Source organism: Kluyveromyces marxianus, chromosome 1 (assembly GCF_001417885.1).
Source record: "Kluyveromyces marxianus DMKU3-1042 DNA, complete genome, chromosome 1".
NCBI classification, from domain to species: Eukaryota; Fungi; Ascomycota; class Saccharomycetes; order Saccharomycetales; family Saccharomycetaceae; genus Kluyveromyces; species Kluyveromyces marxianus.
Genome location: NC_036025.1, coordinates 1,523,994 through 1,536,945, shown reverse-complemented (window position 1 = coordinate 1,536,945; position 12,952 = coordinate 1,523,994). Strand labels below are relative to the sequence as shown.

The 12,952-nt window shown below is 35.7% G+C and overlaps 5 protein-coding genes and 1 non-coding gene across 6 annotated transcripts; 5 read left to right on the top strand and 1 right to left on the bottom strand.

The window, feature by feature from the left end:
• Window positions 1-224: 224 nt before the first annotated feature.
• CPR7 (peptidylprolyl isomerase CPR7) lies at window positions 225-1,394 on the top strand (the record flags this gene model as incomplete). The annotated part of the gene is made up of 1 exon (XM_022822416.1): window positions 225-1,394. One exon carries the CDS (start codon window positions 225-227, stop codon window positions 1,392-1,394), a length of 1,170 nt encoding a protein of 389 aa, XP_022674239.1.
• A 26-nt stretch (window positions 1,395-1,420) lies between these two features.
• RAV1 (Rav1p) lies at window positions 1,421-5,551 on the bottom strand (the record flags this gene model as incomplete). The annotated part of the gene is made up of 1 exon (XM_022822413.1): window positions 1,421-5,551. One exon carries the CDS (start codon window positions 5,549-5,551, stop codon window positions 1,421-1,423), a length of 4,131 nt encoding a protein of 1,376 aa, XP_022674238.1.
• A 322-nt stretch (window positions 5,552-5,873) lies between these two features.
• PET191 (Pet191p) lies at window positions 5,874-6,200 on the top strand (the record flags this gene model as incomplete). Its single annotated transcript, XM_022822412.1, has 1 exon — window positions 5,874-6,200. The coding sequence occupies one exon, from the start codon at window positions 5,874-5,876 to the stop codon at window positions 6,198-6,200; it is 327 nt and encodes a 108-aa protein (XP_022674237.1).
• A 725-nt stretch (window positions 6,201-6,925) lies between these two features.
• On the top strand, window positions 6,926-7,048 carry KLMA_R130. The gene is made up of 2 exons: window positions 6,926-6,959; window positions 7,011-7,048. It is a non-coding gene; the product is annotated as a tRNA-Ala (tRNA).
• A 221-nt stretch (window positions 7,049-7,269) lies between these two features.
• RAD26 (DNA-dependent ATPase RAD26) lies at window positions 7,270-10,383 on the top strand (the record flags this gene model as incomplete). Its single annotated transcript, XM_022822411.1, has 1 exon — window positions 7,270-10,383. One exon carries the CDS (start codon window positions 7,270-7,272, stop codon window positions 10,381-10,383), a length of 3,114 nt encoding a protein of 1,037 aa, XP_022674236.1.
• A 306-nt stretch (window positions 10,384-10,689) lies between these two features.
• On the top strand, window positions 10,690-12,708 carry KLMA_10724 (uncharacterized protein; the record flags this gene model as incomplete). The annotated part of the gene is made up of 1 exon (XM_022822410.1): window positions 10,690-12,708. One exon carries the CDS (start codon window positions 10,690-10,692, stop codon window positions 12,706-12,708), a length of 2,019 nt encoding a protein of 672 aa, XP_022674235.1.
• Window positions 12,709-12,952: the final 244 nt, after the last annotated feature.

Below are 12,952 nucleotides of genomic sequence, written 5' to 3'. Positions count from 1 at the left end.
ATTATTACCCGGCCTTATCAGACCAAGGTTTGATCTTCAATCTCTCTCGGTAATTTTGAAAGTACTTGGCAAGCTCATCGCCATAGTTAATGTAGCAAAGAAAAGTCCACCAGAGTTGGTCCCTCCACGACTTAATAATTTACTTGTAGTAAAATTATCCGTCTAACTAATAACTAATCGTTTGTTCAACTTTATACGTTACAAGAAGTGGAATAAGTTTGAAAATGAATAAAGTTTATCTTGACATTACCATTGGCGAAGAGAAAATCGGGAGGATCATATGTCAGTTATTCACTGACGAGGCACCCAAGTCATGCGAAAACTTCTTACATTTGTGCAAGGGAGACATCTCAGTTGGTGATAAAGTACTCACATTGAAGGGAAATCATTTCCACAGAGTCATAAAGAACTTTATGATTCAAGCTGGAGACTTGATTTATGGGTCTACCGAACCTATCAACAGGGAAGAAATTGGTAAAGGTGGATGTTCTATATATACAACTGAAGAAGAACTCAAAAATAGCGACCAACAACAGATACAGTGCTTCGGTAACTTTGGGGATGAAAATCTTGGTGAATTTAACGAAAGCTTTATATTGGCCATGGCTAATACTGGCTCGAAAGACTCGAACAGTTCACAATTCTTTATCACAACATACCCTTCTCCTCACCTCAATGGAAAGCATTCGAAATTTGGAAAAATACTACACGGTAAATCCGTAGTCCGCACCATTGAGCGCTCGAAAGTCGATGAAAATGGTGTTCCAATTCTTCCAGTAGTAATTTCTGGCTGTGGTGAATGGAATGACAAGATGCCAGTGCCTGTGTACAACTGTTGCAATGATACAATTGGGAACGATTTCTACGAAGAAAATCCTGAAGATGATTCCCATTTTGATGGTGAAGATTTTGCTAAAGCATTCGAAGCATCAAATACCATCAAAGAATCTGGAACCTTGTTATTCAAGAAACGAGATTTTCAGAACGCTCTATTTAAATACAAAAAGGCCCTTAACTACGTCAATGAATTCATACCTGAACCAGATGTTAACAAAGAGTATCATGATAAGTTTTTATCTCAGAAAAGAAAATTATATCTCAATATTAGTTTAATGTTGTTCTACTTGAAACAATATGAAGAATCAATAAAATACACAAGTTATCTTTTGGAGACGGATGGTACAACAACTAAAGAGAAGGCAAAATCTTACCTAAGACGGGGCAATTGTTTCTATGCTTTAAATAGGTTAGAAACTGCGCTTGATGACTACAAGAAATCAAAAGAGTTGAATCCAGAAGACACTATACTTGATGAAAAGATAGATATCACAAGTGGAAAAATTGAAGCAGAAAAGGAAAGAACCAAGAAAAACATCAGCAAGTTCTTCCAGTAGTTGTAATTATAATATTTAATGCAAAATTACATAAAATCATCTAATAAATTTCTAGGTTTTATGACTTTCTTTTCTTTCTTAATCGTATTATTCTTTTCACCATTGTGTTTTACCGTTGAATATTTTTTACTGTTGTCGTCTGTTTCCTTTGCGGTAAACGCACTTTCGACGTCTCCATGAGAGTTCTGTCCGGGTTTCATGAAGCTGGGCTCATTCATAAAGGAGTCCAAAATGTTAGTTACATGAGATGATGGTTGTGCTTCGTTATTATCAGATTTTAAACTTTTGTTGGAATTTATGTTTAAAGCTGATTTGGAACTCTTATGTCCCAAAGAAGCTAAAGAAGGAATTTCGGTGATATAAGAGTCAAGAATACTTCTTGATTGACTCGATTGACCAGTTTTGGTAGGAAGATGCCCTGAGTTCTCCGTAAACTGAGGATCAAACTTATCAAAGAGACTAGGTCTCGCCTTCTGTGTAGTTACCGGTTCTATGACTGTGCTGTCGAAAGCTTTCGTATGAGAGCTTTGCGAAATGGAAGGAGAAGTTACTTTAGACTCTTTATATTCCAAAAATTTCCAATCTTGTAGAAGAGCAACAGCTAAATAATCGCAACCCATACGGGTATAGATAGTAACAACGCGCATAATAATATCATATTCCAAACTTTCATTTACCTCTAGCGCTGCATTATAATATTCAATATTGCGGTCTCTCAATTGCAGGTATAGTTGTAATAGTAATGGATCTTCGACTAAAAACGACTTATTGACACATTTATCTTTTGTGATCCATTTTGCATTGTCATCGAGCTCAATTGGGGGTTGCACCAAAGCTTTAATGGCTAAACCTTGTTTGCACATCTTCCAGTAGATATAGCTTGTTGTCCACCTATCACTTTCTATAATTGCCGTTGGTAGTACCTGGTTATGTAAGAATTCGTGAAGTACTGGGCCATTATCTCCTTCGTATACTCGGCAAACACCGATAGCTAGATCTAAATCATTTACTTGTTTCAAAAGGACATTGACGCAATCTTTTAGGGAGCCCGCTAATAGGAAGAAGCATGCAGCATCCATGAATCTATGCTTGCTCAATAAAACAAAAGCATTTTTCAGCGCAGCTGTACGCCAGCGCTTTTCAGAAAAGTCATTGTTTAAAAACTTTAGCATCTTTGCTTGTTCATGGTGTCCGGAACTAATACGCCATAGGCCAATCAGTATATTTTTCTTTTTTAATGCCAAATAAAATATGGAACACTTAGATGGATCCCTTTTCTCTTGACTGTTAAATTCTAATTTGGCTAGCTTTTCAAACCAATTTATGAGATCTTGCTGTTCAGCCCAATAAGCCACCTTAAACTCCCTGAAATTTTCCCAGGATTTAATACGACTTGAAAGATTGGATAATATAATCTCTTTGTTATCTGAATGGGTTGCCCAACTAACATCTCTCATACTAACGCTTGGTTGCGTACTTTTATGAGACATATATAATTTTACTCCCAACATAAACCTTACTCCATTAATATCCACAATTTTCTCATTTTGATTTATTTCTTCTACTGCTTCCACAACAGATATTAACGTTACCTGTTGATGACGAGTGAGATATGGCAATGGGATTTTGGAAAGCAAATTTATTAGTCCTGAACAGACTACAGAGTCAAAGGTACTATAAGGTTCTTCATACTTATCAAAACGGTATGTTGAATTATTGGAATGCAAAAATTTTGATGGGTCCATTTCTAAAGACGTCCCTTGGTTACTTCCCTTTTCCGAACCAAATTCTATACCACGAAGTACGTGGAAAAGTTTCAATAAAATCTCTCTAACCAGATTAATCTTCTTCGCAAAAAGCGACTGGATTAGCAATTGAGGGTGATATATAGGCAAAGGTCCGTTTAAAACACTGGTTAGATGCAATATGTCATTTGATAGAATTTTCCGAGAACCTATAGATCTGTATGTGAATTTATCGTTAAGATCTAGGCGCTTATCTTTGACAAATATTTGGTTACCAGTTGCAATTATTATAGATCCATTTTGTAACCAGGTTGAATCGCCAATAGTATGAGTTGTATGTTTTGAAACGTCTATTTTTTCTATTGGCAAGTATGGTGGGTTTCTATTTGTATAGTCATATCTCAACTGTGTGTATAAAATGACGTGATTCTCGAATCCAATAGCAACAATGTTCTGTTCAAGCTCTGTGCTGGTCCAATCAATGTCAATAACCTTACCATCAAAATTTGCTTCGTATTCAAGAACGCTTCTGCGCAAATCCCATAGGGTCATAGTGGAACCTTCTTCATCTATCACGGACATCTTATCATTTGACGATCCCGTAACTTTGGAAGCGTTTTTCACATCAGTGTTTGTTTCGTAGCTTTTCTTCCAAATTATGCCTTTCGTATCTGCATGTGCTTTATATGTTCTAATAGTACCACCTTTTGTGATAGTGGCAATCAATGACCTATCACTTTGGAAATGATATCTCACAGGGTCAATAGCGGTTATTAGATGAAATTCGTCCTCGCCTTCTAAGTCGACACTGTTGCTATCCAGCTGTTTTATTTTATCATCCTGAATTACATAACCCTCAGAAAATCCATTTGAATATACGCAAGCAAAATAATGTGTGTTGTGATGGTGATCCTTTTCTGGGGTATTGACCATTAAACATGGATAGCCTTTCAGATTATTGGTTTTGATGCTGCTTTGTAACAAAGCTGATTTATTGGATTGTTTGCATATCCACAACTGAATTTTGTAATTTTCAAGGAAGGTAACGACAAGATTCCCTTTGTCATGAACTAAAGCGTGGCGAATCGGAGATTCAGTGACGATTAGAGCTTTTTTTGCTAAAGTGACAGAGTCTTTCAATTGCAATGGTACCCATAATGAATTCTCGTGAAAACGAGAGGTAGTTAGAACTGCCGAACCATCGCTACTTCGGAAAACTTTCTGAATAGACTTAGTATGACCGGTCCATTTGTGCTGTAAAATACCAACATTTTCTTTGTTCTCTAATATTGATGAGATATGCAATAAGGAATGTCTTACACTTCCGTGAAGATCATGTACAACCAACGATATGCTGTTTTCATCATCGTAAAGCTGTGGTTCGGGAAAGTGTAAAAACTCTGGACGGGATCCAAATGAGGATGTTGTTATCGTAGTCTTGAGTAATTCTCTTGTAGACATGATTTTAGGAACATCATCAGAAAGATTTTTCAAGGCTAGTACTCTAATTTTATGATCCGGGGTAGAAAATAAAACTAATTCTGGTTTTTCTTCAATAAGGAATCTCATTATCTCATTATTTTTATTTTTGTTATTCAGTTGGGGTGTGATTGCCTTTTGAATCAACCAACTATCCAATATCACACAAAATCTTTCATTATCGGCTTTTGACATTTCTACTGTACCCCAATTTTGAACATTTTTTTTATTGTCTATATCAAAGCTAATCCAAACCCTTAGTTTACGATCAGCACATATCGTGTAAAATATATGAATGGTGTGCTCTTTGTCGCATTGATGATCAGCGGTTTTCCATCTAAATGATGTTACTACGTCAGGATGTGGAAGAATTATCAAATCGAAAAAATCTGAGTCTGCAGTGATTGATACTCGTCTCCACAATTTAACATTTCTATCATTATAGTTCATGCTGGATATTAGTTTGGAGTCCTGTGTTATTGAACAGAGGTAAACCGGCAATGGTTGTCTTTTACTCCACAGCAATCTTGGTTTATATTCACCAAATACGTCTTTGATATCCCAAAATGATAGGTAGTCAGAACCCATAACCAATTCGTTTCCCATTCCCCACTGTAATGAATTTATTTGCGAGCTATCATGATACAATTTGGTGCAAAATACCCATTTAGGGTTTTTCATTATTTGATGCAATGGTTTATAGATAAAAACTTCATTTGAAACAGCAACCGCTATAAGACCGTTAGCTGGGTTGACATCAACAGCAAGACAGTCTGAAGGAAGATAAATTGTTTGAAGTCGTTCGGAGCGATTCGATAACAATATTAAGTTATTTCCCGAGCAGTATGCAAGAATTGTATTGTTATTCCATGATCGCTGGCATACAGCTTGTGGTGTCTTATTAGGTACACCTGGTAAAAAATTCAAACTCATTGAATTATTTCTGGTAATAATACTAGTGGAATAATGTAATTATATTTGTGTCTATTGTTTCGTGAGCCATATATATGTTATAAAGTCAAGACACTAGATGTGTTTAACCTTACCTTAATTATCTTCTGAACTGTATCAATTTCATGTAGAGAACCGTATCGGAAATAGTCATTATCAACGGGTTTTTCTTTATATGTAAAGTAAAATGACCTTTACATACATATATAGTCAGCGCACAAGGAACTTTTGAAGGTGACCGATAACAGAATCTTCAGTTCATGGCCCCTACCCAAGTGTAAAAGTCACTACTGAGATTAATAATATGGGTGCAAGTTGTCAGGATCAAAGAAAAGCTGTTGCCATTTGCCTTCAAAGATCCCCATGTGTTCTTATTGAAAGGCATACTCCACAGGAATGCATAGAGAATCCTAAACTAAGTAAGGATCTTCCTGAGTTATGCATGGCTCAAATGAAGGCATTTTTAGATTGCAAACGTGGTATTGTTGATATGACTAAAAGGTTCAGAGGTAATGGTGCATTATCAACAGGGAAATACGATGAACAATACGAGAAATTATCCACTGGGAATTTTAACGCAAGAGAGGAGTACGAAAAATTGAAGCTTTTGGACAGCGCCAGTAAGAACTAGGACTTTCTTTGGTTTTCTTGTATATAATATTATTATTTTGTCCTCATCTACTCGACGTAAATACTTCTAAAGTGAGGTTGCATCCTTATAAGAGAAAGCTCGGGCAAGCAGTGGATGCGGAAACCATCACACATATGTCGGTACGTATTTAAGTATAGTATTTAAGTATTTTAATACATTGCCCTTTGATATATATGCGTTTTTATTTCGTTTCATCAAAAGAGACTGTGTTTACACCCGTGTCTGTATATTATTGGTTGTCAGACAAACTTCGTAACTTAGTCAAAGAGTTTGTAATAAAATTGGTTCTGCAAGTGATGAAAAGTTTCCAAAACAAACAGGTCGAGCAGCTACTTCACTTCAACTTCTTTCCATTTAGCCTTTAATGGTGATTTACTGCTAGGTGACAATAAATTATTCATCATTTATGCTAATCTTTTATGGAGAAGAAGACACGCTCTCTCATTCACTACATCCTCCCCACTAATATTAGGAGAATTTTCAAAACAAGTTCCTATCAAAATAAGGACATCTATAGAAATAGGGTATGAAACTACAATTTGTATAAGACTCTGAGATTCGTTGTCAGGCTGTCGGTATCATTGGCTAGAGTGTTTACGTCGAACAAAGCATACATGATTTACAGAAAACCATTCAATACACGAGCTGTAATAATTAAAGGTTTTTGTATATACGATATTTTGTTCAGCTGATGCTAACGATTAGGGCGTGTGGTCTAGTGGTATGATTCTCGCTTTGGGTTAATAGCCTGGCGAAGCTTCGATAAACGGAGTTCTCACTACTGCAAAGCATGCGAGAGGCCCTGGGTTCAATTCCCAGCTCGCCCCAATGTTTTTTTTTTTGGTTTTTTTTTCTTCACATACATGTACAGGTTTCTTTACTAATATCCTAAAAGCCAAACGTAGAGACATGTATGATGAGTTGAACCTTTATTGAGTTTTTGAGATTATAGACAACGTCTCCAAAGTGTATACAAAATCCCTTCCTTAAGGGTGCATAGATACTTGACTGTACGGGTAGAGATAAATTTACATAGGAACACAACAATATGAATGAAAATGACAATGAATTGAATAGCCTCGGGGTTCAGATGATGTCACAGGCATCTTTAGAACAAAAGATCGAGAATAATGCTAACAGTTTGATTAGCAAGCAGACTTTGGAACAAGAGGAGAAATTATTAGAGAGATATATCAACAAACGTGATGTCATACGGCAGAAGAGAGACAGCTTATTTAGAAAGCGGAAAAGTGCTAGCAGAATCAGTGTACGTGCTAAGTTGAAAACGCAAATAGATGAGATAGATAACTATGAACTAAAACCTTTGGAAGAAGATATTGCAGAAATCAAGGGCAGGATAAAGGCCTTGAAGGAGGTCGATGGTGAACCTACAGCACAAAATGGATCTGATCAGAGGCAACCTGGAGAATCTGAAAAAGACTTTTTGTTAAGAACTGGTAAAATCACAGGTTTTGGTAACACTGTCAATTTCTCTATGGATAGCAATGAAGACTCGAAGTCAGTATTACTTGCAGAAAGGCAGATGCTTAAAAATATTGATGGTGAGGAGGACGCGGATGAAAATATAGGAGAAATATCGTCTGATATAATTGACGATTCGAAGGAAGAAGCAGCACTAACTTCAGAAAAATCAGATATAACTCGCAAGCCAGCTGAAACCATTGATGACGGAGATGAATATCATTATCAACAACGATTGAAGAAATGGATATCTTATAGAAGTAAAGACCGGGATAGTGATATAGATGATAATACACCAGAATGGTTAAAACCACATCCGAAAATCCCAGATGCTAGACTCAACGAAGATTTCAAGGTTCCTGGAGATATATTTCCTTTGCTTTTTCCATACCAAAAAACTTGCGTACAATGGTTATGTGAACTTTACCAACAAGGATGTGGTGGTATCATAGGAGATGAAATGGGTCTTGGTAAAACTATCCAAGTAATTTCTTTTCTTGCTACTTTACACCACTCTAATAAATTAGACGGTCCTGTACTCGTGGTATGTCCCGCAACGGTTATGAAACAATGGTGTAATGAGTTCCATACATGGTGGCCTCCTTTTAGAACAATTATTTTACATTCTATTGGTGCTGGTATGAATAAAGGTACGGATATTTCAGAAGAAGAATTAGAAAGTTTGCTAATGAATTCTAACTATGGGACCTTTACCTATAACGACTATGAGAAAAAAGAAAAAACAAGGACTTCAGTGCAGTCAAGAAGGAGTGTCAAAAAACTTCTTGATAAAGTAATAACTGATGGACATGTCATAATAACAACTTATGTTGGTTTAAGACTTCATGCCGAAGCATTATTGAATGTTAACTGGGGATATGCTATCTTAGATGAAGGCCATAAGATACGTAATCCTGATTCTGATATTTCATTAACTTGTAAGCAAATAAAGACGCAAAATAGAATAATCCTCTCAGGTACTCCAATTCAAAATAATCTAACTGAGTTATGGTCCCTTTTTGATTTCATTTATCCTGGAAAACTTGGTACTCTACCAGTTTTCCAACAACAATTTGCTAACCCTATAAATATGGGTGGGTACTCAAATGCATCTAACATTCAGGTGAAAACAGGTTATAAGTGTGCAGTTGCTCTTAGAGATTTGATCTCACCTTACTTGTTAAGGAGGGTTAAGAGTGATGTAGCAAAAGACTTGCCAAAGAAAAACGAAATGGTGTTGTTTTGTAAGCTTACCCAGTTCCAAAAATCAAAATACCTAGAATTCCTTCATTCAGATGAATTAGCAAAGATAAGAAGTGGAAAAAGACAAGTTTTATATGGCATTGATATTTTAAGGAAAATCTGTAATCATCCAGACTTATTAGATCTTAAGATGAAAAAAAGAGATGATTATGATGAAGACGACTATGGTAATCCTGCTAGATCGGGAAAAATGCAAGTCGTAAAACAATTGTTATTGCTTTGGTATTCTCAAGGTCATAAGACACTTCTTTTTACTCAATCAAGGCAAATGTTGGACATTTTGGAAGAGTTTATTAGATTTAAAGACCCAAAACTTTCTGAATTAAAATATTTAAGAATGGATGGAACCACAAATATAGGCTCTCGACAGCAACTAGTGGATAAATTTAATAATGAAGATTACAATGTATTTTTATTGACTACTCGAGTCGGTGGTCTCGGCGTTAATTTGACTGGTGCAAACAGGGTTATAATTTTCGATCCAGATTGGAATCCCTCCACTGATATGCAAGCTAGAGAGCGAGCTTGGAGAATTGGCCAAAAAAGGGAAGTGGCAATTTATCGTTTGATGATTGCCGGGAGCATTGAAGAAAAAATATATCACAGACAGATCTTTAAACAATTTTTGTCAAATAAAATATTGAAGGATCCAAAACAAAAGCGTTTTTTTAAAATGAGCGACCTACATGACCTTTTCACATTAGGTGGGGATAACGGATACGAGACTGAAGAATTCAATCAAGAGATTATGAGACAAACAACTGATCTTCAAAGAAATAAATCTGAAGAGGCGGACGATTTAGATAAACTTTCTCAAATATCAGGTGTCCACAAATTGGAAGGCTTTTTTAATTCGAAAGAGGAAGAAGAAAAAAAGAGTACTGAAGATGACAGAATAATGGGCAGTTTATTTTCCAGTCAGAAGCTTGTTGACGACAAGGACAAAGACGATATTATTAGCCAGGAGGCTTCGCGGAATGTAAAAGATGCATTAGATGCCCTAAAACAGTCTAGAAAGCAAACAAAACGCTTTGATGTTGGAACTCCGACATGGACAGGAAGGTTTGGAAAAGCAGGAAGAATTAAAAAAGCAAAATCGACGCAAAGTAAAATCAATAAAACCCGCAGGGAGGCAAGCCAGGACAATGATGAACCTTTAAAAGTCAAAACCTTACCTTCCCAAGAAAAGAAAAAGGACTCGAATATCGATCTTGAAGCTCTTAAATCATCAATTAAATCTTATCTAATTAAGGCACCAAACTATTCTAGTAAGTCTGCAGATATTGTTACTAAGGTCGGTTTGCACCTTACTAATGCTACTGAAGTTGACCGTGTCAGAAGTATTTTGAGAGATATTGCTGTTTTTGATAAACAAGAGAAAGTCTGGACTTTGAAACCGTCGGCTGTAACAGAATAGATAAATAATGCCTTATTTTCCCGATTATGTTCAGTATTTTTTTCCTGTGAAAAAGATGTGTTGACAATTTTATAATGCATTTTTCATCTATCTGTCGCAAAGGCGGGTAAAACTCCGAAAGCGACACAAAATTTTACCGGGCGGAAGATATTAATGCACATGTGCCTAATCGTTTACACAACAAGCCGAACAAACATAGCTATAAAAGATTATGATAATTGTAGAAAAGATTGAATACTCCAATGACGATATTATAGAGCAAATAATCCTTACTTGAAGAAATCAAAGAATAAAACAATAAAAGCGATGTCTTCATCTGATAACAGTGGGTCATATCAGGGCAATAAGAATATCATTCTCTGCTTTGATGGTACAGACAATACGTTTGGACCAAATCCATTCAGTAATGTTTTGAAGATTTATCGAATGCTTGATAGTTCGAACTCAGAAAGGCAAATTTGCTATTACCAGCCGGGAATCGGTTCTTCATTAGAATATGATTCAAATGTGACGTTCAATGGATTGTTTAGCTGGAAAAGATTAAAAATGACATTGGATTCTGCGATTGCGTATAGTTTGGACCATCATATTGTTAGTGCTTATACTTATTTGATGCATCACTATGAACCGGGTGATAAAATCATCATGTTTGGATTCAGTAGGGGAGCTTTCACAGCTAGAATTTTAACGGGAATGCTTGAGATGGTTGGTCTATTGAATATTGGTCTTGATGAGATTGTTTGGATGGCTTGGAAAATTTATGAAGCATGGGAATATGCTGCACAACCTGTTCAACCTTGCTATACAACTACATTGGTGGAAGAATTCAAAAAAACTTTTTCCAGAAACGTTGATATAGAAATTCATTTTCAAGGTCTCTTTGATTCTGTTAATTCCTGTGGTATATTAAGGGATCGCCTTTTCCCATATACTGCAAGAAGTGGGATTGTAAGACATATAAGACATGCTGTTAGCATTGACGAAAGAAGAGGTAAACTAAAACAACAATCCTTCTCTCCAAATCCTTATAGACCCAATCTTTTTTCATTAAATTATAGAAACTACGTGGTTGAACGTGAGAATATTGTGCCTCGAACACCTTACTACACTAGTTCAAACAATCATTTCATAAATCATACAATCGGTTCTCATCCGAATTTGGATCATTCGGATGAATCAATACAAGACCTAATATCACGAATTAATACATATCTCGAAGTGGATCATACGGAAAGATCGGATAATTTCCTTGATCAACAAGTTGAAGGAATCTTTCAAGTTAATTCACCCAGTGATACTTTTAATAGTAACAGGATGTCATTGGACCTTGTCGAAAAGTGGTTTCCTGGAGATCATTCCGATGTTGGTGGAAGTTGGCCTCCTGATATTAGTGAAGCGAACCACTTTTTAAGTGATATCTCATTGAGGTGGATTTTATCAGAAGCTATAAGATCAGGTGTGTTATTTAAAAAAGGTATAGTCCATGAATTTGCGAAAAAATATACCTCTGCTGGAAGCCTTGTTTCGGCATCTCATGACCTTTTAAGTTTTAAGAAGAGTATTTTCACAATGAAAAGCCCGTTCCAAAATGGTGCAACCAATAATGTTGATAAAGATAAAATGGACAGGTACCATGGTTTTCAATCTCAAAAACGGAAGCAAGGGTGGTTCTCGTTCCCATGGAATAGGGATGAAAATAAAGAATGTTTCAGAACATTTGACTTGAGGGATGATTCTTTACATTCAATTAATGATATTGAACAAAGTATTGAAACATCTTCGACGCATAATAGTAATTTGATTAAAAAAAAGCACGATGGAAGCGGTAATGTTGGTTTGTTGCAAGTACTATTTTGGTGGATTGCAGAATTAATTCCGATTGGAATTAGGATCGAAAACGAAAAGTGCCAATGGAGAAACGTCTATGTTCCTAATTTCGGCAGAAGAAGAAATATTCCTGAGTGTGGTGATCTACATTGGTCAGTTTATTGGAGGATTAAATTAGTGGATGATTATAGACCCAAAAATTTGCCTGATTACTGTGTTGATTTGATTAAAGACTATGAGAATGTTTCTTTACCAAAGAAAAAGAACATTAAATCTGACATTTCGAAACAGAAACAATCACAGCTGCAACGTCATGATCATGAGTCAGAACAGTTACGACCTCCAGAAAGTATTGATAACCAATGTAACTGCGAAAAAGATGATATCAATAAACTAAAAGAAAAATTATCGGAATCACTAATCGATTGGGGGCAAAACAATTGGGAAATAATACCGGATGATCTTGACGAATTATTGAAAGAAAACCCGGAATTATGAATTTACTGCATACATAATTATATATTTACCTCGACTATCTGGCATCTTATTAATATATATAGTCTATTGACTAATGACATAATATTTGTTCATTTCTTTTAAAAGAGTATGTGGGGAGATATACATATATACATATAATATATATTCTTGGTGTCGTTAACAGATTATATAAATAATAGGAAGACAAATGTTAAAGTGATAAAAATTTGAATTCCCAAAGAGAATTGTGACGAATAATTTAAAC